The 24,716-nt window shown below is 36.0% G+C and overlaps 1 protein-coding gene across 3 annotated transcripts in view; it reads left to right on the top strand.

Annotated features, from left to right (window-relative positions):
• CBLB (Cbl proto-oncogene B) overlaps positions 1-23,976 on the top strand; it is a 127,220-nt gene extending 103,244 nt beyond the window's left edge. The window contains exons 13-19 of one of the 3 annotated variants that reach the window (XM_059837085.1): positions 2,175-2,269; positions 5,828-5,971; positions 9,942-10,021; positions 10,128-10,259; positions 11,533-11,676; positions 14,018-14,137; positions 19,943-23,976. In XM_059837085.1, the coding sequence (XP_059693068.1) occupies positions 2,175-2,269; positions 5,828-5,971; positions 9,942-10,021; positions 10,128-10,259; positions 11,533-11,676; positions 14,018-14,137; positions 19,943-20,205 (978 nt within the window). In that variant the 3' untranslated portion in view covers positions 20,206-23,976. Of the gene's footprint in view, positions 1-2,174; positions 2,270-5,827; positions 5,972-9,941; positions 10,022-10,127; positions 10,343-11,532; positions 11,677-14,017; positions 14,138-19,942 lie in introns of those variants that run through there. The other 2 variants (XM_059837094.1, XM_059837103.1) reach the window with 2 other exon arrangements.
• The last annotated feature ends 740 nt before the right edge of the window (positions 23,977-24,716 follow it).

Here is a 24,716-nt window from a genome sequence, read left to right as displayed (position 1 = left end):
GTGGTTTCCCAATCTTTTCTGTCAATATTGGGAAAATTAATCCACAAACACCAGAGGTTTATGTCCAGAAAGAAGACAGAGGAGTCCTTTTTGGTTTTATTCGAATAAAGGGAGAGGCCATGGGGTCTCTCTAATTCCCCTGGGGTCTCTCTAATTTTTGGAGGACGCAGCCTCCCTTTTTATCCAAATTTCCTGCCCGCATTTCTCTCTCTCTTTCCCCATTGGCTGAAGTACTTGAGAGGTACAGAGTTCCTGGAAGGCCTGATACCAGAGATTCCCCTCTAATGTATAACCTTCCCTTTTTAATTCTTATGGAATTTAGAGGTTTTTCTTCCTCATTGTTTCCTTCATCTTTCAATGCCTAATTTCATTTAGCAAACCTAAAGTTTATTTGTAAAAGCAAATATCTTTTTCCATTCATCAGTCAGTGGAATCCTTCCCATTCTTTCTTTTATCTCCCAGTGCTAGTTTTATCTACCCGCAGACCCACAGCTTGTTTGTAAAGACAAATCTGCTCTTCTTCTCACTTAATAATAAGCTGCTCATAAAGAAATTATTTGTTAAGTGCTGTAATTTATAAAGCAACAGTTACAATTTTCACATAAAACTTTCGAAAAATATCTTTGAGAGAATATTGTAGATTTGCTGTATTCTTCTAGCAAATTATCCACGATAACAATGTGTCCCTGTATGCTGTACTAATACAGCATCTCAAGTCCACTTTGGAACTGTCATATGCCAAAACTGTGTGTGTTTTCTGATGGAATAGTAGATGATCCACTTAGCTCTGTTGTAGGTGAGGTGAATTCTGGCATTTAGCAGCTTCAGGCACTTGCAAAGCCATTTACAGCTGGTCAGACTTAGCTTTGAAAAGAGATCAAATGGTGATGTCCTAAGAAAAAATTCCTAGTTCTGCTTTAATCAGTTTTATCAAAGCAGCTCAGTAATTTATTCATAGAGGTTATTAACTCAAAGCTCCTCTGTTTTTTTGAAGACTACACAGCTTGTGCAAGACTACATAGCTCTTACTTAGACTGATGGATTTGTGGTTAAGCCATGGTAGTTAGAAATCGTTTTTTTCATCTATTTGCATTTCCCAAGACCACAAGCTATTTAAACTTTATATCTCCAGTTTTGTTTTGGTTTATTGTGTGTGTGTGTGTGTGTGTGTGTGTGTGTGTGTGTGTATGTATTTGGGAAGTATCTTCCCATATAAATATAGATGGAGGTTTTGGTTATTTTGAAAGAAATTTCTGAAATTGAATTACTATCTATAAGGGGTATTGACATATATGATGAAAGGTACTTAAGTCATCTATGATATTATGTATAATTAAATTATTACCATATAATGCTTTTCTCAGCATTGAGGCAAAGCACCAAAATTTTACTTAGAACTAGGCTGTTGTTTAAATGCTGTGGGTTTTCTATTGATTTTAAAAGGATACTAGATTTGTATCTTCAACTGTACCTTCATGTAGCATTCTTGTTGTGGTGTAGCACAATACTGAAGCTGATGGAATGAATACTTCCCAAATTAGAATACCAAGTCAGTGTGGTAGTGTAGTCTGGAGGAGTTACATATGTAGATCTTTAACCAAGTACTGCTGGAACTGTCATCTTCAGGTGTAGATCTGAACATTTGATTAGAAGAAGCAACTCTGAATTACCATCTCAGGCTGTATTTACATTCACGAGGGAAACATGGAATGAATTTTCTTCCCTGATTTATATATCAATTGTAATACAAACTTTTTGCTATTGGTAGAAGCCAAGAATTGGAAAGACAATCCTGTGGGTAGAGGATGGATTCTGGCAGGTGCTGTATCACCGTTTTAATAATTAATGTGTTCAGCATGATGTACCCATTGCTTTGCCTTTACACTTCATCTCTCTCACTTTGCAATCTTGAAATCTTACTTTTCCCCCAAGCAGTTCAGCTGTGAGTGTCTGTCTAGTACCTTGTTGTGTGAAATTTCTTCTTTTGGTGAGGTTTTAAACTAACATGTTCTACAGCTCCAAAATGGGGTAAAACAGGAGTCACTTCAGAGACAGCTCTGTGGTGGGAAAACCTTTACCCACAGGCTTATCAAGGTCTATTGTATAGTGCCTCATTGATGAACTTCCATGGTGATAGAAGGGGATACTCATTGTAATATTTGTGTGACTTTTAGGTTTTTTCAAATGGTCATCTGATAAATGAAGAATATGATGTCCCTCCACGGCTTTCACCCCCTCTTCCAGCTGGCTCTGTCATCCCTAGTATAAAGTAAGTTAACTTTATCTATAAAGAAAAGTGCTAGTTAATGTTAGGTAATGGCACTGACTCTCTGCTGCTAAAAGAAAAAATGGGAAAAAGAAAGAAATTGGCTAATATAACTTGATATGCTTGCCATGAATTTTAATGTGCCTTGACAAAGGAAATGTAAATGGTATTGATTAAGTGGGAACAGTCCCAATGTTAATTGGACACAGCATGTTTGTATAGGGAGAGAGGGTAAATTGTGGCAGATCTTGCTCACAGGAATTTGGCAGTGAGAGCAGATACTGTCTAGTTTGGCTTCTATTACTACAGGAGAAGTGTGGTCCAAGCTATTTTTCACAGGAGATGACAGATTCTAGGGAAAGTGCTAGGGCTAAAAAATGTGTTCTGTCACTGTTCTGCCCATAATCTAGTCAGGCTTTCTGGGCTTTCAGTACATGGAGCTTTATCCAGGATTCACGCTATTATCTATTACTTGTTGTGGCTAAAAGACAAGCAACCAAAACCAAACCATTTTATATAATTTTAAATATGATCAACCTTTCTGAGTTCCAAAACATGGGATGATTTGTCATTTCAAGTGCAGACTGTACAGAGTACTGTACAGTCTTCCAGTAAAATGACTGTTTATTTTTTAAATAAAAATGTTGCTGTCATAGCAAGTATCTCAGACTCTGAATGATGCAGGATTTTGTACAGAAGAAGATATATTTAAAGTTGAAAGCTTGGAAGTCCTGTAATGTGGTCTGTCCTTATTTTGTGTTTTCCTACAAAAACACATACGCTCAGGAAATTGGAGCGTATCACGATAATGCTATTCTACAACTTCTTTCCAGTGTTCTGCTTGTGATTCTTGCTGTTAAATAATATAATTGGACAGTCAGTTCATATTAGTCCTGAGAACTTTCTCATTCCATTTTTGTGTTCAGTTAGCTTTAATATACAAGACAAATATATTTCAGCATTTTATTAACATGCTGGGTGTTTTCTCACTGAGCACTGCAATAAAGGTGCAGTGGAGCATTGACTTTTTTATTTAGAAGCCTATTTTCAGGTGGAGTAATTGCTGAGGTGAAGTTCTCCATGCCTATTTTCAGTTCAGAAGAAAATTTTAGCATGTTATCCAGACATACCTGTAATTAAATGTTGGGATGTAACCTATTGGAGGTAGGGTCTCAGAGGAGCACCAGCTGGATGCTTCATGTAATCAGTTCCCTTCTAGTCTGTTTCATAACTTAATGAAAGTCTGAAGAGGGGAATATTCTTATTTCCATATTTCATAGCATGGGAAAACGTTCTCCTTCATGAGAATCCCATTTTTTCACTCAGATGCTTGCAGATGTAGCCTAGAACCAAAGTACAGTGTATACCCAGAGCATTGGAATGTCCACACAATATTGTAACAATATGTACAGGCACAAGATCTGTGTCAGGCCAGTCCAAAGCTAGAATGTGTGACTTCTGCTTGGTCAAGAAATTCTTTTATTAGCCAAAGATTTCTGAATAGAAAACTGATTAATTCCAGGAAGAAGGAAAAATCTTCATTTGTGAAAACCAAACTCCATTGATTTTTGAGGAAAAAGCTAACTTTTGGTTCTGTTCTGGCTTTGTACTTACACCTTTTAAAAATGCACGGGCAATTTTAGATTTTGATTTTGATTTTTAAAGCATGAAATTATCAATACATAACATTTGGAGTAAGAAGTTCAAATTATCTAATTACTAAAATACCACATGGAATGACTGTTAAAAATTGATCATTGTATGTTCTTTCTTTAAACACTAGTATGTCTGTTTTCAATTTATTTAAAATTATTAAGTTTTTGTCACCACTAGGAAATATGCTGGTAATCTATAATATTGTGTGACAATATGTAGGTGGAAAAACTGGAGAGGAAGGGGAAAAAAATCTTTAAAAACAGCAATTTCCACCAACCACAACAATTGCTTTCAAAAAATGTAACTCAAATAATATCTAGCATGATTTATTTGGAAATGTCAGAGAGAATATTTTTACAGTCTTATTTTTTCTCCTGTTGAGGTGACTGCGCTCAGCACTTATAAATGTTGAACTGTACTTGATTCAAAATACTCTGCTTTTCACAACTGTGCTACTCCAAATAATCTGAGCAAGTTGCTCATTTTTTTCATGCTCTCCAATCTGTGCAGTGTGGTGGATTGAGAGCTGGTTTTATATAGCTCCAAGGCATTCTGTTCTTTCTACTTGTTATAATCAGTCTGTAATTCCAAACATTTGACTGAAGGATACATTGATAATGTATGAAATGTCTTATTCTAAATAACAAGGAGACAAAATTGCTCTTATTTGAAATTTCACAATTCTATAATGTCCCTACTTAAATTGTTTAATCAGCTTTTACTGAATATAATGTTACAAATATGTCTTTTTTTTTCTTAAAAAGCTACATTAATAGAAAAGCACTGGAGGTTTTTGTTGGGTTTTTTATTTTTCCTGGAAACAGTGCTGGTTTGTTTTTTTTTTTTTGTTTTACTAAAATAGTTATAAACTGTACTTCAGTAATGAAATATTGGATTCTTGCTAACTGAACATCTGATTTTTACTTTTCACTCAGCCCCTATGTTTTTGACTAAACATGTGAAAATAGTTATTTTTAATTGGACTTCTGTAATTATGTCAGACTTTTTTAGCAGTTTTGATCAAGTTGCTCTATTAATTCCTGAAAAGATATCTAAAACTCTTATGTCAAAGATACAGCGTGATTCTTCCCCAAAACTTCAAAATTTTCAAGTTAAGTAGTGTTTGTTTCATTCCAGTGAGTAGCTCCCATTTTGCTACATCAGTAGCAGACTCTGTCTCCAAAGTACCATAAACCACAGTGATATTTTGCATGAGGAAGCATCCATTTTTGAGTATGTAATGATGCATCCAATTCCAAGCGCCTTTTGTAGTCTTTGCATATATTAGGAAAGTTTAGTTGCCTTGAGGTACTTGAGGGAAATGCAGCACCAAAACGTGTTTCTCCTCTTGCTGTCTGTCCCATTTGCTAACAAAATTTTGAAGCTGAAGTCATACTTCCATTAAGGCCAACTGTGGCTTGGAATTCCTGTCTCCCTTGAGATCAGCTAGTGACAGAAGGAGCAGGGCTTAGGGGCACGTGTGTGAGAGGACTCCACACCTTACTCGCAGCTTGACAGGCCAGTGAAAGCCTGAATGTCCTCTGCATCACTAAGCCCTGCTAAAAACCTTTTGTCCTGAGTTAACTTCTGTTCAGTGCTTTCCATAAGTGCAAACAGGCTGAGTCTTGGAAATGCCCATTTGGTACTCTAATTCTTTGCAATTCTCTGCTATGTTGTGCTTGCTCAAAGTAGCTGTTTAACTCTTAGAAGGGCAGCTGCCCTTCGCTCTATGCATTCTCAGTGACAAGAAGTCAGTAACCTTGCAAGTATGTTTGTCATGGTGCTTCTGTTTCCTTATATGTAGCAGACGTATTAAGGATGTTTGGGCTAAAGAAAAGTATTTGCAGTATTATCTGAGGTCAAGTACTTAACAGCTGAAGAAAAACCATTATTTTTCTAATCTAGGTGCCCTGGTCCTTCAGCAAATTCTCTGTCTGATAAATCAAGGGAATACCCAGATGATGATGATGAATACAAAATTCCTTCTTCACATCCTGTAATACTGAGCTCACAACCACCTCATGGTCATAATATAAAACCTCTTGCTCGGTAAGGTGATTTAGCAGCCTTGAAATTTTTTTTTTTACAAAAATCTCTGTTTTTCCAAATTTACTGTTTTCAATATCTGTAATGATGGTTAAGCTTGCCTGCATTCAAAGCTGGGATTACGCATGCTTCTGTTTCATTTGGCCACCACCACAGATATAAACCTATGAAGTTCACATCATTCAATGTCTCTTGTGTCAGAACTGGGTATTTTTTGCCTTTGGATACCGTTTTTGGGGTTGGGGTCTTTTTTTTTGTCTTACATTGAGGTTTTCAAAACTGACCAGGAGATACAAGCCCTAAAACTCTTTCCACTATAACTTTAAGGAGAATTGTGTGACTGAAATTTCCAGTCAGCTTTGAAATTCTTAGCCTTTCCCATTTTATATAATTCAATTTAAAAGCAATGCAGTACTGAAAAGTATGTGAACTGACAGCTGTATGTACATACTTTGATTCTTTGTTTTCCCAAAGTATAATGTATCTTTTTAGCTTTTTGAGCCCATTTGGCAGTATATTTTCTTTGTGCTTCTCAGAAAGAGAACCTTTTTTAAATAGAGGTGGAATATGTCTCCTTTGAATATATTCTGGAACAATATCTCCAGAGTTTCACTCTTCAGAATTACGAATGGATTATGACAAGGAGACTTGGAGCAGGGGACGTGGCAACTGAAGGCTGTGACATTCCTGCTCAACTTTGCTCCCTAAAAAGATATGAATGGCTGGAATTAAAACAATAAGTCTGGAGTCATTAGGGGGGAAAAGGGCAAATGTTTTCCTGGTCTTGTAGGTCACCCGTATGATATTAAAATCAAGTATTGTTCTAAAAATTTTAGACCTTCCTGTGATTTAAAAATTCTGCCATTTTTTCCCTCTATCTGTCAGAATGTGATGTTGAGGACCCGCTATCAATAAAGGTCAACATGTCCCTCACCCCAAAATTAGCCAATAATGATTTTTAGACCTTTGAAGTCATAATTTAAAGCAGCTGGAAAAAAGCTTATAATATGATTATTTTTTGCATGCAGGTTAAAAATTCTTTCTTAGAAATCCTGATCCAGGCTTCACTGCATAGACATGAATATTGTGCAGTTGCCAAAGCTTAATGAACTTCAGGACTTAAAGTTTTATCTACTGTATGAGTCTTATAACAAAAAAAAAAACAATGATCAATAAAACTATGTTGGCTGAGCAAAAAAAATGGAAAGCAAGAAGAAAAAAATTCCAATTCCTAATCCTTTCTTCCTATGCCATTTTAATGGGATCATGTTGTGCTTTTGTGTGGGAATGATGCAAATAGATTCAAACTGAAAGGTTCTTGAGAAAATAAGTAGCTGGAGAAATAGAATCTTACAATTTTTATTTTACAGAAAAAAATAATTGAGTGCCTTCAGTTGGCTGGTACAGTCTTTTACCAGACCCTTGGAATTATTAATTGACACTATAGATAAAAAACTAATTTCCAAGTGTTTTCCAGTTTTACTGTTCATATGGTGAGGTTTTTTACATGAATTCAGGACTCACTACAGATAAAATGCCTCGGTTTGCTATTCAAGGTGCTCCATGATTAAAACCACCAACTCCTCTTATTATACATTCTGATAAAAAAATTAACTCAAACCATTCTCCTAGGCATAAAAAAAAATAGTCTGGTGTTCTGTATGCTTAAAATGTCTTCTTTTAGCTAATGTCACTGCTTAGATTTGAAAGCTGAGATAAAGTTTTCAAGAAGGAATCTGTTTCCTGGTTGACATTGTGTTCTTTTAATGCATTTCATTAAGTAACATGGGAGGGATGTTTTGTTTCAATGAAACTTAACTTCTCATTATTGTTCATCAAAACTTGTTATCAACTTTTTTTTTTTTTAATGTTTTAAATTTTTAGTACATTTCAATTTTTTCCCCTAGTGTCACTTTCTCTTATCTCTTTCCAAAGTGTTAGTCCCTAACTTCTGGGATAGTACTTGGAGTTTTCAGTAAGCTAAAGAGCTTAAAATTTTTTTCAGAATGTTTTGTAGATTAGAATTATGTAATTGTTCTGTCCTACTCCAAATTGGTGTTACCTTTTCTCTTTTTTACCTGTAGATACGACAGTGCTAAAAATATCTCAAGAGTAATACAAAAAATGATTCACAGTCTTACTCTCTGGCAGATCATTGAATTGTCTGGTTTGTTACTGCTGAATGTCAGTTCAGGAATAAGAAATAAAAGGAAAGAATTTCAGCATTACTAATTAGGCTATTGTTAGAAGAATGTTACATTATTACATTTAGAAGAATGTTACATTATTACATTTGCTGTCTTTTCTTAGTAAAGTTTCTTTTCCAAAAGGAGAAAGGACAGAATGCTTGCTTGTTAGTACTTATTTGATGTCCTTTTTTCTGGTGTTTACTGTTAATGTAAATAGACATTTCAGCATTATTTGTAAACTGATCACTTGGCTGCGCTCATCATGGACTGATTACTTCTGAAGTGGTGCCATGTTAAGTTACCTTGCTGCCTGTGGCTAGTCACACTATTGAAAATGCATAATTCATTAAAACTAGAGTAGAAAATATTCTTAATTACTTAGTGTATATTGTGAGGAGTCAAAGGAAGTGTTGCATCCACTGCATTTGAAAGTGTTGCATCCACTGCAATCTAATGTCAAAGAAAGAAGCAACTCTTCCTCTACCACTTCTCTGGGGGATTTAATTTATAGCAAAAGATCTCTTATTGTTAGGGGCTTTTGTTTGTTTTTAAATCTTGCAATTATTCTTATATTTATTTCATTACTCTTAGTTGTAACTCTTGGGACCACAAATGCAATTCACTTCCTCTTTCCTGTTTATAAGGAATCTTTTAAAAGACTCCAGACCCTTATTCATTCTTCCTTTCCATTTGGCCAAAGCTGATAGGTTTATTAATACTGTTGGTAAAAACCCCAAACCTGAAATTTTTACTGTATCACTCTAGCAGATTTCCCAATGTTTAATAATAATAGTGCATGGTGGAATGAGATTTGTATCCTTAAGCTGGAGTTACTTAGCATGGTGGCCTTTTTCCAAATAAAATCTCTGGTACTTTCTGAGTATGCAGGGCCCACAGTTACAGTGACAGGAGCAATTTCCTGGTTCTTTTGTATTTTTAAACAGTATTTAAGATTATGATAAGATTTGTTCAATGTTTTTCCCTGCCATATTTGAATAAAGTCTTCTTAAAAAAATAATCTCAAATATTTTTAGCAAGATTGTAGGCAGTCTTTACTGTTTGGTTGGATGATTTTCATATTAATTTGATACTGTTGTTAAGTTTTGAGGGCAGAATATGCATCCATTTAAAAGAAAAAAATCAGTATACTGTGGTAGAAGTATCAGTGAGGCTCAGTTTTTTGATGCAGAAATGAATGCGTTCCTGCAAAACTGCTTTGGCTAGTTCAGTTTGGGGGTTTTCATTACGATTTTTTTAATGTTTGGCAAAGTTGAATCAAAATTTATTACTAATGTGTATTGTGGTGTTCTGTTTGATTTTCTTTCGTGTTTCTTATGTTTTGTTCTGGTGTGCTTTGGTGTGGATAATTACATTATAAAATCCACATTTCCCTTTTCTCATAATTTTGCTAGAGAAAATTCAGCATCTGTGAAGGTGAACTAATATTGAGCCTGTGATGTAACTGTGTGAATAAGGTAATGACCTGAGCTCTGAAGTAAGGACTATGTTTAATGTTAGTTTTTTCTCTAACTTGTACTGCAGCCTGTGTTATTTTAATCCATGTCAGTTCATCACCAAGAAAGCAATATAATCCTTCAAAGCAGTTTTAATGAGGGTTAGCCAGTATCTGCTATCAACATCTAAAAATGTAAATTTTAAAATTGATGCAGCTTATTGTCCCCGATTCCTTTCCATATGGTGAATTGCCAGGTGCTGCTCATTCAGGGAATTAATTAATGCTTGGCTAAATGGTTGATTGCTTCCTGCTTCGTGTCTGTCTTCAGGGTGTGTGAGAATGGCCAATGTGCGAATGGAAGCCACAGTGCTACTTCCGAGATAAAGAAATCGAAACATCCAGAGTCGGGTACAGTTTTTGTTTTTTTTGTAGTTTGCTGACGAGATTTGCTCTGTGCTGCTTGCCCTAGGGGTGCAGCAGGAAAACATTCACTTCTTGTGGTTGTGTCATTCAGGAGATGCCTATGATGCACCTACTGTTCCGGTACCTTTGCCTCCTGCACGGCCTCCTGCCAGAGACAACCCCAAACACAGCTCTTTGCTCAACAGGACACCCTCCGATTATGATCTTCTGGTGCCCCCTTTAGGTTGCAGACTTTTTGCTGATTACATGAAATGGTTAACACTGCCCAGATGAACTAAATGCCATGTTTACTGAAAACCAGACATTGTGAGTAGGTTAGGAGTACCAAACAGACAATGAGCTAAATATTACAGCTGTCAGTCAATATTTTGTGTCATTTGGAGTCTGTTTGTAAGGCCTCACTTCAGACAGACAAAAAGGTATACTAAATCTGTATTCCAGCTATACAGAAAAGTAAAAACCATTTTCCCTGAAATAAACTTTGTCTCTTACTAAGAAGTATGAGCATTGCAATTTAATGCAGTAGTGTAGCATTTTTCCCACTGTAGCTTAAATAATTCCATTTATTTTATTAAATACAAAGAAGAATGCCAAAAATATGGTATTAGAGTGAAAAACTGAAACCACTAAATTAAATTAACAAGTTAAGTTCTGGGATTTTTCCTCCATCAAGGGACAGTTCAGAACTCACTGCTGTTTACAGGCACCAAAAGCTCCTTTTTCCAACCCTGATTCCTGTTCTCCTACTCAAAAATCAGTGATCTCTGCATATATATTGGTGCTATGCTTGGGGACCACCCACACTATCATTGACAAACTCAACTGCATGGTTGTGTCTGTATGTGTCAGCATCCAAATTTCTGGTTCCATAAAACCTTTTGAACATTTGCCTTGTTCCTGCACTATGCTCTCTCTGGTCCCTGAAATGTTCCTGAGATGCAGGAGAAATGAAGGCAAAATAACACATAAAAATCACAGTGCTTGATAACTCCTGCTTGCAGCACCTTTGTATAAGAGGTGCATTCTTTTGCCAAGCTCTAGAAAATTCCTTTTAAATCTGGAGTCAGAGCTTCTGAAAAGCAGATAGAGATAATACACAGTATAAATGTAGTAGACTGAGTGCAGTCAGCTTTGGTGTTTGTATAAAAATACACTTGCTTAGCCACTGAAATACACCTGTTATTTTGGTGTGATGCTCTGTGAAGCTTTCATTGTAGTACACTCTTGGCAATTGAGTCACTAAAAGCAATCTCTCCTTCCATCCCTGCAAAGAAACTGAGCACTGCAAAAGGTCATTCAGAGCATGTTTTAGAAGTGGACTGTGGGTATTAACAGTCAGGTTTACAGTTTCATTACTGGGGTCACTGAACTGCTCAGATGAATCGTAGGAGTAAAGGCCTCAGCAGCCAGAGAAAAATATAAGTTTTAGCTTTTTTCTTTATTCTGCAGTTCTTAATGAAGCTTTGCTCATCTAATAATTTATTTCTAAACTGCAGGTGAAGATGCATTTGATAACTCACCCCCCTCACTCCCACCTCCACCACCACCACCACCTGCTCGGCACAGCATGATTGAGCACACAAAGCCTGCTGGCTCAGGGAGCCGACCCTCGTCAGGACATGAACAGTTCCTTCATTCTGGTAGGAATACAGAGGAAACAGCATGTTTCGTTTTATTTTCCTTTATTTCAGAGGTTTTATTTTCCTTTATTTTCAGAGGTTCAGTGATAAAGTTGTCACCCGGCCTCAGAACTCATTATACAAAACATTAAAAAAAATCAAAATTTTAAATGATGGAGGTGAAGCTACTCAGAAAATAGAAAGACTTCACTTTTCACTATCACAAATTAGGTCAATCTGTTGTAGTCTGTAATATTAGTCTGTATCTTTTTGGCAGCTCCATTCTTTTCAATATTAAAACATAATTAATGGGGGATATTTTCATGTTGAAACTTTGAAAGAAGTTATAAAATAAGGGAAAAGAATATTCAGCTTTGTTAGAACTGTTGTAAAATTTTGCTACAAAACTATATTATCAATACAGTTGTTAAGTTCTAGGGTTCATAACCTTTTTCCTGAGTCAGGTTTTCACCTATCTTTCCCTGTAAATCACTGTTATACATTCAGTCTGGTATTTTGCTTATAAAAGGTATGAAAACTGTGTTTATAATTTATGATTTTTGTCTTTGAGTTGAAAAGAGTTTTATTTTTAGGTTAATGAAGTTGAGTACATTTGCTGATTATGATACAGATTACAGCAGGATTTTTGTGGGTTATAGCACATGTCTGTGAAGTGATTTTTTAATTTTTTTTTTGTCTGTGGAAGCTTTCAAAGGATGCTGGTGTCTTAAGTTTACCTTTTCTGTGAATATTTTCAGGGGTGATCTGCCTTGTGATGGGGTTAGGTATTGTCTTCCCCCTCTCTGTTTTACTTAGAAGCTCTATGGAGAGGGATAAAATGAAATGTTTTGGTGATAGTTTCACAGGAAGGCCAGAGAGTGAATGACAAGCAGTCATGTGCAGCTGCATGATGGCCTGACAGGTTCTCTGGTGTTTGGCTGACCTGTGTGAGTGGAACTCGCCGTGGGAGGAAAAGGAGCTACTTTAGGTTGAAGTGCAGTGACCTTTTGTGGAATGTTTTTATTATGTATGTTTTGCTGCCAGTCAAGGCCTGACATTGAGTAATTTGCCAAAGCTTTGTGTATTTTATAATGCAAATTCAACTCAGTGTGTTATTTTCTCATCTAAATTGTTAAATGCATCCAGGTGAAAAGACTTAGCACGCTACAGAATTTAAAGGTTGATGTTCATAAGTTCATAACACTGCATTGTTCAGTTCTGATGGGAATGGAAAGGAAAAATAGCCCTTACATGCAGAAGCACACAAGCTCCATCTGCCTGTGCCCAGTGCCCAGAAGCATGCAGAGTTTTACATGTTTAAGTGTAAATTCCAAATAATCTAAGAATGTCACTGATAGTGTTAAAAACCATTTAATAGCTTTAAAATAACTATCTGGAATATGTATCTATAGCCACGTATTGTTCTTCATATTTGCATAAGGAATACAATCGTACAGCAGCAGTTCTCATTAATCTTAGCAATGTATTGCATCTAGTTAGGCATGCATGGTTGTGTGAATTGGTCTTTTTTTATTCATATGGTATTTCTAAAGCCATATTATTCACTTTGCATCTTGTCACATAATCTGTTGTTGAAGATTTATGATGAGTTTTTGATGATTGGTTTCCATCCAAGTCTTGAGGGTGATTTCTCGGCTATCCATCAGAGCCTGTCAGATTAGAATAATAATCTCATCATCAACACCAGCGAGAAGTTGTTCTCACATACAAAACAAACACTCTGCAAGTACTGAGTCCAGAGCAGAAGCCAGGTCCAGGATGGATCTGCACTTGCTCGGCAGCATCTTTGGTAGCCAAAGAAAAAAGAAGAGAAGGGGACGATATATCAGAATGGTTTATTTCTCTAATTTTTCAAATTCTGCCCCTGTAATATTTACCCACAGCTGAGATTGTATGAATAGGAAATCAGCCCTGCAGTCTTTGTGAACTGCAAAGCATAGAAGTGTAATGAAGCTCTAAGCAAACTGAATAGCTGGGATGTTTCTAATTGTGCTGCTTCAGGCACTGCAACCTCTTCAATGCCTGGCCAGACAATCCCAGCAGCGTCAGGGTTGGGTGGTTGAAAGTGCCTCATGGATATGAGGAAAAGAGACCACAGTCAGTGGAGGACAAATCACCTTTAAGCTGTGCTCCTGTGTTTGGCACTTCAAATCATATTTATGTGTGTACTGTGAATGCTGAATTTGGAGTTTTATGTGCACGTGCTGTCAGAGGACACCTCTGGATTCATGGTTCCTTTGCATGATGGGAGGCTATTCTAATCCTACCTTCTATGCTTCAGCCCTCCCTCAAGTAGTAATTCTGATTATTCTAAGACACTTCTTAAATTCTTTTATCACAGATCCCCATTTTGACTCAATAACCAGTCATGTTCCTTTGCCACCTGCTCGGAGAGCACCTGGAGAAAATATCAAAACAAATAGGACATCACAAGACTACGATCAACTTCCTCCATCTTCAGGTAAGGCAGAAAACTGTTCTTGTAGAAAATTACAATTCTGTGAAGAATATAACTTTCATCCATAAAAGTCCAATTTGTCATTCATTTGCAACACAAATTGCAATGGTGATGTTGCTACAAAAGTATGAAATCATCAAAGGGTAACAGACTTAAGTTCTGCAATAGAGGTAGGAGTGTCTACTTGTTGTGTGTAGGTGTATATACTATAGTATCTGTTTTACTAGCTGCCAAACTGAATGCTTATGTCAGTTACAGCATTCCTTTTTTTTTGAGAAAAGCAGAGCTTTTCCTGACACCTTTCAAGCTCAGAAGAGATCAGAAGTACTGAAAGGAGCACAAGTATCTGATTTCCATCTTTGTTTCATTTCTCCTTAACAAAAAAATACTAGCTTAACTCTCTAAAGTATTATTGTCTCTTTTGCTAATATGTTTTTCTGAATTTCTAAGAAGCTTTTAAGATGTTTTTTAATAAAACAGCAAGAATCAAAACCACTTAAAATTCAGTCTTCCTTTTCAATGGAACAGGTACAGTAAAAATGATTCTTCTGCCAAAGAAATTTTGGTTACAGTTTTCAGGCAACAAATATAGTAAATTTAAAGGAAATCTACTAAGTGGATAAAAATAATAACAGTATTACCTGTATTTCAAAGTACCTTCACCAGTTTTTAGACAAATTTTCTTTTCTTTAGATGTACATGGGGAATGGGGAGGATTGGCCCAACCACATTCTTTTCCTGTATGAAGAAACCACACAAAGAAAAAGCCAAAGGATGTTTTGTACCATTAATCACTCTCCAGATAGATAAAATTTTGTGTAGAGACATTTTATGCATAAAGAAAAGGACTTTTCTCTAATCATTCAGTTGTAATAATCACCATTGTTCAAAGAAAGCATTCCCAAATGGAAAAAAAAGATATATTTTTTAGTAGTAATTGCATTCTCCTTCTCAGAAATACAGATTTTCATGCTGCTGAGGTATAGGGGAAAAAAAGACTATGTTTTTCCAACTTAAATGGTGAGACATTTCTGTAGCTCTCTTCAGGCTTACTTATTTTTTTAATGAATAGCATAATTGTGAATTAGTGTGATGCCTTTGATAAATACTGTTTCTTTTGGGAGAGTATCTTTACAAATATAGCTGTTTCTCTTTTTGTTTCCAATTGTTGGAAGAAAAGATTTTATAATGCCTTATAAGTGGCATTGTGAGGGATTTATTTGTCTTTAAATGCTCCGTCAGTTTATTCAGGGTGTTTTGAGTTCTCTTATAATGCAAATTATGACAATGATGTAACTACTTTCAAAGCTATGGAGTTTTCCTGCAATTCTTGCACTTCTGTGATAGAACCATTTTTAATTTTCCTAAATTACTGCAAGGTACTTACTAGTTAAGAAATTGGAGCTTTCTGTTGCCACTTAATACTTTTTGATCTGTTTCCCACAGCTATCTACTAAAACACTTCACGTGTCAGCTTTTGCTATAAATATCATTCTAAATCAGCATGATATGCAGCAAGATATTCCATTTAATTTCAATTAGATGAAAACTGTGTGATAGATCATGTCATTCTCTTAATTGGAAAGTTGTTTTTTCAGTGTCAGTAATTCCAAAGGACAGAACTGATGAGCTGCAGGATGAACAGGTTCACCTTCATCTATGATTTAAAAAGACAATGTAGAGAGTGTTACTGTATTTGGAACTTTGGTTTTGCATTCATTCTGAACTGTTCAGCTCACTTAAGAAATTATTCATTTCAGTGCTTTTGTAAGGTAGTTCTCTGAACTAGCTGAAAAAGAAGTGGAGTTCGCTCTAAAATCTAATTATAGTTTAGCTGCTGGGTTCCTAGAGTAACATGGGCAGTGCTTTGACTTCTCTGCTTCACTTTCACTGTTTTTAAGATTGCTGTTGTGATGTTTAACTGAATCCTTAAAGTCTACAGAGTAATTTATTCTAATTCAGATACCCAGTATTGAACACTTCAGAAGTAGTACTCAGGCATGCAAGCCACTCCCCCAAAGGCACGGTTTCGCGAACTTCTTATATACAACTGTTTAAAATTGCAAAAGAGCAAGAAAAGGGGATAGGACTTGAGGGTGCTGTCGATGAGAGACTGGACATGAGCTGGCAAGTGTGCTCAGAGCCCAGAAAGCCAAAAGGGTTGGATCCTGCTTTGCTGGGCTGCATCCAAAGCAGTGTGGCCAGCAGGGCAAAGGAGGGAATTCGGCACCTGTCTGTTCTGCTGTCGTAAGACCCCACCTGGAGAAATGCATCCAGCATAAGACATGGACCTGCTCGAGTGAGTCTGGAGAAGACCACCAAGGTGATAAGAGGGATGTAGCACCTCTCCTGTGAGGAAGGTCTTGGACAATTTGAATTGTTCAGTCTGGAGAAGGAAGGGTTTTGGGGTGACCTAGCTGTGACATTCCACTACATGAGGAGAGTGTAGAGCAAAGCAGGAGAGAGAGACTTTTTACAAGATCAGGCAGTGAGAGGACAAGAGAGAACTGAAGGAGAATAGATGATGTATCAGGAAGAAGTCCTTCACTCTCAGGATAGTGAGGCCCTGGCTTAAGTTGTCCAGAGAAGCTGTCGATGCCTCATCCCTGGAAGTGTTCAAGGCCAGATTGGATATAGCTCTTAGCAGTCTGGTCTAGTGGAAGGGATCTCTGTCCATGGCAGGGGATGTGGGATTAAATTATCTTTAAGGTTCTTTCCAACCCAGTCCATTCTATTATTCTATGATATTGCTAATAATTAGAGTATTTTACCTAAGCAAAGCCAATAATAAGAGGGAAAGGAAGAAGAAAATTAATTAAAATTAAAGGAAGAAGAAAAGCCTCTAATTGATGTCTGCTCTATTTTGCTGAACTTAGCTATTCTGTAAGATACAGATTCAAATGACTGGTTAATATATTTGCCTGCTACCTATTCATTCCCTCAGCTGGCCTTACGAAAATACTTGAAAATTTGGATTCCTTTTACAAGAATATTATTTCAGGATGCATTTCAGTTAATGCTAGAGGAGATAATGTAATGCACAGTATTGCGAAGTACAAAGATCATGCCTAACAGCTTGATGGAGCAGCGTGTGCAGTGGATCCTTCCTCACCTTCTCCCTGTTCTCTGAGTTCCTTAGGGCACGTGGTCCCCTGGATGTGCTTTGTTCCTGTACCCCGCTTAGGTGAGGTGTAGCTGCTTGCCACTGTTCCATAGAGGGCCTTCACAGCAAGCCTTTGTCACCAACTTCTCTGATGCTCCTCAGGCTGTTGGTGAAAGACCAAGGAATCCAGGAGAAGCATTGAGGGAAGAAAAGAAGGGCATTTCACAGCAGAGAGGAGCAGACACTTGGCATCGTTACAAACAGCCTCTCCCACTGTGCCATAGAGCTCTCACCACTTTTCCCATGCTTTTTAAACAGTTATTAAATGCGCCTGTGTCTGCTTTTATACTAACCCCTCACCGAAGGGTTCAACCTAGTGCTGAATTACAGAAATGAGAGTGGTGGAAGAAGCTGCTCGTGGTAGAAACTGTTAATTGAATTGCACAGTTAGAAAATCTATTTGAATTTTTAGTTAGACATCTGTGGTGGCTGAAACATCAGAGGATGGGAGGTAGGGAAGGAAAGTTGTGCTTAATACCTCTATCTCAGTGTCCAGATGGACATGCAGCTTAGGCTTAGTATCTTTAAGCTCAGGATCCAATATGATACCCAGCTTTAGCTGAAATTTTTAATGGAAGTGAAGATATTGAAAGAGATGTCAGCATTTAAAAAAATAATAATGGGAATTGAGAGCACTGAAGATCTCAGAGTATCTGTGCTGTAGAGCGATGTCGCTGTAGTGAGAATAAAAAGCCTGTGCTTCAAATCTGCTGACGGAATTAAAAATGACCTTTCTAAATGATGTGATTGCTTAATAAAGTTTGATAGAAAGCCTCAGTGAAGTGAAGGTTTTAAACACTAAATAACTTCAGTTTTAAGCCTGTATTAGGCTGAGTCGAGCAAAAATATCGTCATGTAACACAAGCATAGGGAAGGATCTGATTTATGCGTAAGGAATTTCTTCTGTACTTCAAGCCCAGGGGAAAATGCAAAGTTTGTAAATTTAATTTTGTTTCATACTGTATAGAAATGAAGTCCATAATGGAATGTACATATTAAAACAGCTTGAAGGTTTGTGGAAAAAAAAAAAAAAAGATTGGTTTTAAATGATGTGCCATTATTCTTAAAATAAAGAATATTATTCTTTTGCAGTCTTGAGTTTACTAAAATAAGTGAAGTGAGAAATTTGAACTTGTTTCTGATTCAGTTTTTAGTGATTAACCACATTTCCTGAGCTATAGTTAATTTCTCAGACAAGTGTTTCATGGATCTTCCACACCTTCATAGCAGGTTTGGATCTGCTTCAGAATGTTTGTCATTTACATAATTCTTTTTATCTTCAGAGAGAAAAAAATCAAAACAAATTTGAGGTAGCCCTTAGTACCTGTAGGTCTTAGCCCCTTACAGTTAAATGTTTAATCAAATTTCTTTCATCCATTTGTCATAGGAATATCACCACCATAGGAATATCATTTATCTGAAGTGTTTAATGCATTTGGTTGAATTATAGTTCTCTCTGTCCAGTGTTATGATGAGGTTACAACAAGAATACTTCATATATAGCATTTCTTCCATGCCTAAAGAACAGTCTCTGAAGTACTTAACACTGGAAAATGCCACTGCTCTCAGTGTAAGTAAACAGGAAGTATCACAGCCAGAAATTCCTCTAATTTATCTGTCAAAGTCACTGTTGATAGAACTTGTTAAAACCACTTTTGAAGGATTAAAGACTTTTTAATTTTTTAGATGCTTTGCTCTTGAAAGTGTTTTCTGCGCTGTGCCTGCTTGTATTTAAGCTTCTTTTTGTGGAATCAGTGAGGATAAAGGCGTTTCAGTAAAGCACCAAGTTTACTTGAGCATGGACTCTGAGAAGATTAGCAAGTTTGAATACTAGCTTTATTTCACCAGCATATCATGATTCTTAGTCACCAGCATTAACTGTGAAGGTAGCCTTTCCATAGAAGATAAGAAACCAGGAGATATTTCCAAAGGGGGACTGGAGAGGAAGGAGTGTGTTCTGTTCTCATCATGGCAATAATAGGGCTGGAGGTCTTTTGGAGAAACCACGTGTTTATGTACCAGTGTTTAGCTGTTGTGCATCACATGAGTAGCAATTGAATGAACAGAATCTAGGAGATGGACCAATAAGGATTTTTCTCCTTCAGGCATATTTGTCTGGATTCTTCTTCTACACGACTTATGGTCTTCAATAAAATTGTAATCAAATTTGTGTTTGAGTTTTGCTCATTTGTTTGTTTTTGTAGGGTTTTTTTTCTTGGGCTTTTTGTTTGTGGGTTTCTTGTTAGTTTGTTTTGTTGTTTTGTTTTGGTTTTTTTTAACTCTGATTTTAAACTCAGATATTCTCAAATTGTGGGTGGAGAGTGGAAAGCCTTTAAGAGTTTGGCTGTTTTCACTGTTTTTCCTGTTCCATCATATTTTATTTTTCTTCCAGCTTTCAATAATCTATGTTCCTATATTATTATTATTAAAATAGTGTATTGCTACATTATTTCTATTTTGGGTGTTCTTGAGGACGTCAGCTTCTGTCAAAATTTTAAAATGAGCTATATTGGTTAACTAAAATATTTCTTCATTTTCCTTTAGAATTTTACTCTTAAAACAGCTTCATGGGGTTTGACCAGCCCCAACCATAACACGGTCTTAGGCCAATTTATAATTATTTTTATCTCTTTTTTTTGAAACAGATGGTTCACAAGCACCAGCCAGGCCCCCTAAACCACTTCCTCGGAGAACTGCACCGGAAATACATCACAGGAAAGCATACAGCTCTGACAGTTCCACGGAAAATGTGGATGCAAAAATTGCAAAACTTATGGGAGAGGGCTATTCCTTTGAAGAAGTCAAGAGGGCACTTGAAATTGCCCAGAATAATGTTGATGTGGCCCGCAGTATTTTAAGAGAGTTTGTCTGTTTTCCTCCACCCGTCTCCCCACGTCTCAATCTATAGCAGCATCAAGATTTTCTTGGAGAGTGTGGATTCTGCAGATACACATGTGGATTGAGGAATAAAAGGAAGAACAGAATGGAATATTTTTCTTCATCCTTAGCAGAAGGGTGTTTGTTTCCAGCCGTTTATCAAAGGCTCCTGGCTGCTCTCATCAAGACTTATAAATATGCTGAGGCTTATGTATTTTTGCTAGCCATACTTTTTTAAATCAGGGTTGAACTTACAAAATAATTTTAAAAAAGTTTACTTCCCTAGAACTTTTAATCTGTGAAATGCTTTTTCTTGTTTACAAGTTTGCAAGTTACAGTTTTCTAGTTTGTGCCTGTACTATGTCCTGTTAATATTCCTTTGTACTTGTGGTCAGTTCTGCTGTAGCATTCCCAACAGTTTCCATGCTGACCACTCCATCAACTAAATCATCACTTTCCAGGAGTTCTGTTTTTCTTTTGGTCTTTTTTTTTCTTTAACAAGATGCTTTAATTTTTTTTTTTTTTTTGCATTTCAGTTCATCAAATGCAAAAAGTATGTGGCCTTCACTACTGATTTTTTTTTTCTTCTGAGATTCCTTTGCTTCTGAGAGAGGAAATATCTGAATGTAAAACACATTATTCTGTGAATTGCCTTTTTAAAGGTATTTTGACAGTAATGTTGGGCAGCTTTCTGTTTAACAAGAATTCCATGACCTGTAGTCTCAAGGTCTTTTATATACAGTTTCCACAAAAAAATCCCAACCAACAAATAAAACACTTCATGCAGCAGTGATACTGAGTTCTCACGTGTAAAATCTCTTTCAAAATTGAGTATTTGATTGCAGATTTTTAAAAAAAGCCAAATGCACATGATAATACTGTGTATTGATTACTCACTAATGGCACCAGTTCTTCATGGCAAGACTAAAAGGAATCTTTTTCAATTATATTAAAGGTATTCAGGTAAATTCCAGTTCTAGATTCAGTAAAGTAGAATGTGGTTAATATTTTTTTTGAGTGATTATCCTGTGGTTCATTGCGGCTTGGATCAGTTTGTATTAACTTGGAAACTTTAAATCTTTGATGCACTGTTAATTCCTAATGCTACTGTAGCAATATTTTTTGCAAAGTTTTTTAATAACCTACTCCCTCCCCTGTATACTTCATAATCCTCAAGGATGTGTTTAACACCAAGATTCATTCAGTCGCTTTCCAGCTGCTTAGTTGGAAATACATTTTTGCTTTACTTAGTTAGTAATACTCCAAACTTTGACATTTTATTTTTCAGCCCAAATTGATGCAAGACAATTTAAAAATCTTCCTGATTTTAAAAAAAGAGAGAGAAGACAATTCTATTCTGAGTACGTTCAAAGTTGAGTCCAAATATTTCCAGAAAAATTCTTAAGATTGTTGCTTTCTTGTTTTTTTTTTTTTTAGGAAACTTTGAAATTTTTCTTCTAATACTATTGAACAAATAAAAAATAATGTGGTATTTAGAATATTTCTCTCATTTTGATATGTGATGAGTATATGAAAATTTTCAGTGTGCCAGGCTGGGTGTGAAGTATATATTCATTATCCCCTTTCAGCTGTTAGTGTTCTCTTTCACTTTGAGCAAGTGCTAGAATTTGTATCACTTACAGGATCAGATCTCATCATCCAGTGTGTTTGTTGTAAAGACGTTTTTAAAGACAGCACATGGTTGAATTGCAATATTTGAAGTAACTGAGAACACCCGTTGGAAATTACTCTGCTATCTCAAAGTCCCATTGTTTCATTAAAAAATTTGTTCTTAAAACTAATTAAATTATTTTGTAGCATCACAAGGCATAATATGGATATTGTTAATCTGCCTCAGTGATAAAAGGTGATCAGGAGAATACAGGGTATAGGGAAGAGCTGCTGCAGCATTTGGATTTAAGCAAATGTTTCTGAGTTTGTGCATCTTCCTGTAGTTGTTCATGCCTCAAGTACAACTTTGGGAAAGTTTTGGTGTAAATTATATTCTGTGCTTTTGGCTCAAGTTAATCTCTTTCCTCTGTTTTGGGAGAAAGTTTTGTATAGTATGGAACCCTCTTGTTCACTCGGTTTCTTTGCAACATCACTCTAGCATTTTAGCTAGCTGTAAATTGAAAATGATTCAGGCTATTAAATTATACACTCTGGTTGTACTGGAATTACTGAAATGAGGTTCTAGCATAACTGCCAGCATAGCAATGATGAAAAAAAGAGCGCTTTACAAGGACGAACAAACAATCTGCAGATTGAGTTTTGAAATTTTGAATTGTAATGAGGAACTCATTTTCTCCTTTTTATGCAGCAGCTTAGTATAAATTACATCCTTATATTTCAATTAGAGGCTGGAACTGCTGCCTGATAGATTAGGGTTTTTAAAATTTTCCTTCTTTCTGGATGTGCCCACCAGTGACACTTTTTTTCTTATGTGTTAAAAAACCAAACTTGATTAGTAATATTTTGAGTGCTAACTTGAAAATATTTCCATTAATCTTTAAATGAGTGTGCTAATAACACTTCTAAATAGTGGAGCGTGCAGACTGTTTCAAACCTCTTCTGGTTAAAGTCAAACAGGAAAATTGCTTTGCTAAAGGTTGATGTTTACTCTGCAGGAATTAATAGGCTTAAAATAAATTATTCTGGCTGCAGTCTAGTTCTCTAAAGACATAGTTCTCTAAATATATTTTTAACCTTTTAAAGACTTAAGGGTTTGAACCTGGCAGTATGTTATGCACTTACATAACTTTAAGGAAGACTGACTTGAATGAGAGTGCTTGCGTGAACAAAGTTGGTTAAACTCAGAAACATTCGAAGTCTTTAGACCATCCTTGTGTTGTCTGTTGGCCTCACCTTTTCTCTCCTTTTGGCTAAGTTACTGCATTTTACTGCATTTTAAGCAAATTGGCTGAATCAGAAGTTAAGCAGAGCAAGTGGATATCAGCAGCACAGATCTTTTCCAAAGGCTATGTGTAGGAAAACTTTAAATTGTTGTCAAGTAAACTGATATAATTAGCCATGTTAATGGCTTGTCTGGAACCCTAAAATGGCCACTGGTAAAATTTGTTAATGACTAGTATCTCAAGAGTGCATCTGGCACAGCTTTTTTACAATGTGAATTTAGGAGATTTTGTACCAGGATCATTTCTTTTGTTGTATTTCTCTCATTTTCAGCTTGAAGCTTTACTTTGCACTGACAACTCTGACCTGAAATTTGTGTCTTAAATATTGACAAATTTTGAAGCAAATGAACACCGTATTCAAAGCACATTCAGGTGCTACCTGATGACCTGGAATTTAGCGCTTTTAGGAGTGACTTCTTGAAAAAGGACTTCAGCAGTTTCCATTTTGAAGGATTTTCTTTCAAATAACTATTTTATCTGAAAATGCCTTTTATAAACTTGTCTAATGTGGCAAATTTAGTGATGTGTTCAATTAATTTATATTTTATTCAACATTCTTTTTAAATTTTGGTTATTATGTATGCTCAAGTTCTTTATCTGTTCATGTAAGGTATTTTATAAAATTAATGTTAAGAGAATGTTGGGTTGGTCCATGATTTTTCAAGACTCTGTCTCTGTTTTTGAATATTACCACTTTTCATATGATGCTTTAGCAGCATAGCCTGTCCTGTGTAGGGGCCTTAAAAAACATTGTTTTGTAAGCTACAAAAGTGAGGCCTTGAAATAAGGTGAATCGTTGCTTTGAGACATGTGCTTTTCATCCCCATACATTACCTCATTTCTAAATTTCAGTAGTAAAAGTTAATAAATTGGCAGTAATTTTGAAATGTGCATGTAATAGTTGTATAGAAGAAAGATGCTAACCATTAAATATTTAGAATCCAAAGTGGTGAACACATAGTCCGACTGTATATTAATTTGCAGGATTTTTTCCTGAAGAAAATTACAATAATTGACACTGATACTTTTTTAATATCCTGTGCATTTATGTTCTCAAGCATGGTACTCTTAACGTCAAAAATATTTTAGCTGTGTAAAACTTTTTTTTTTTTTTCTGTTACTGTATTCCAGTTTTCTGGGAAAAGGTTTCTAACTTTTCAAACCCCTCTACTGTGAATGACAATACAAAGTGTTGATGTTTAAACCTCAGCACTGTTCCCTGCAGTTGGATTAGACCTTCAATGCTGAGATTTTCATGGTACTTCCTTTAGTGTGTTAAATCCTGGTGCACTGTATATGTCATTAGTCACATTGCTAATTAGAGAATTTACCTGTTTGGGATACTTGCCTTTAGTACTACAGGTGCCTATTTCTGTCATTTTTGCTCTCCTTATGTGAAAGTTAGGTGTTACTTTATTGTGTTACAATCAAATTTTAGCAGCTGGGTGCTCTAGGAATGTTTCAGGAATTTTTGTTTGATAGACCCAGCCATTATTCAGTGTGAGATACTGCCTCCATTTATCAGTTTCCATCAGGAAATTGATAAGTTTAGATTTTAAAACACTGTGTGTTACTTTGACATATGAACATGCAATTTGGCCTTAGATAATCTCATGTCTAGCAGTGG

Source organism: Haemorhous mexicanus, chromosome 2, assembly GCF_027477595.1.
Source record: "Haemorhous mexicanus isolate bHaeMex1 chromosome 2, bHaeMex1.pri, whole genome shotgun sequence".
NCBI classification, from domain to species: domain Eukaryota; kingdom Metazoa; phylum Chordata; class Aves; order Passeriformes; family Fringillidae; genus Haemorhous; species Haemorhous mexicanus.
The sequence above is the reverse complement of the archived record's forward strand: the minus strand, read 5'-3'. Positions and strand labels throughout refer to the sequence as shown.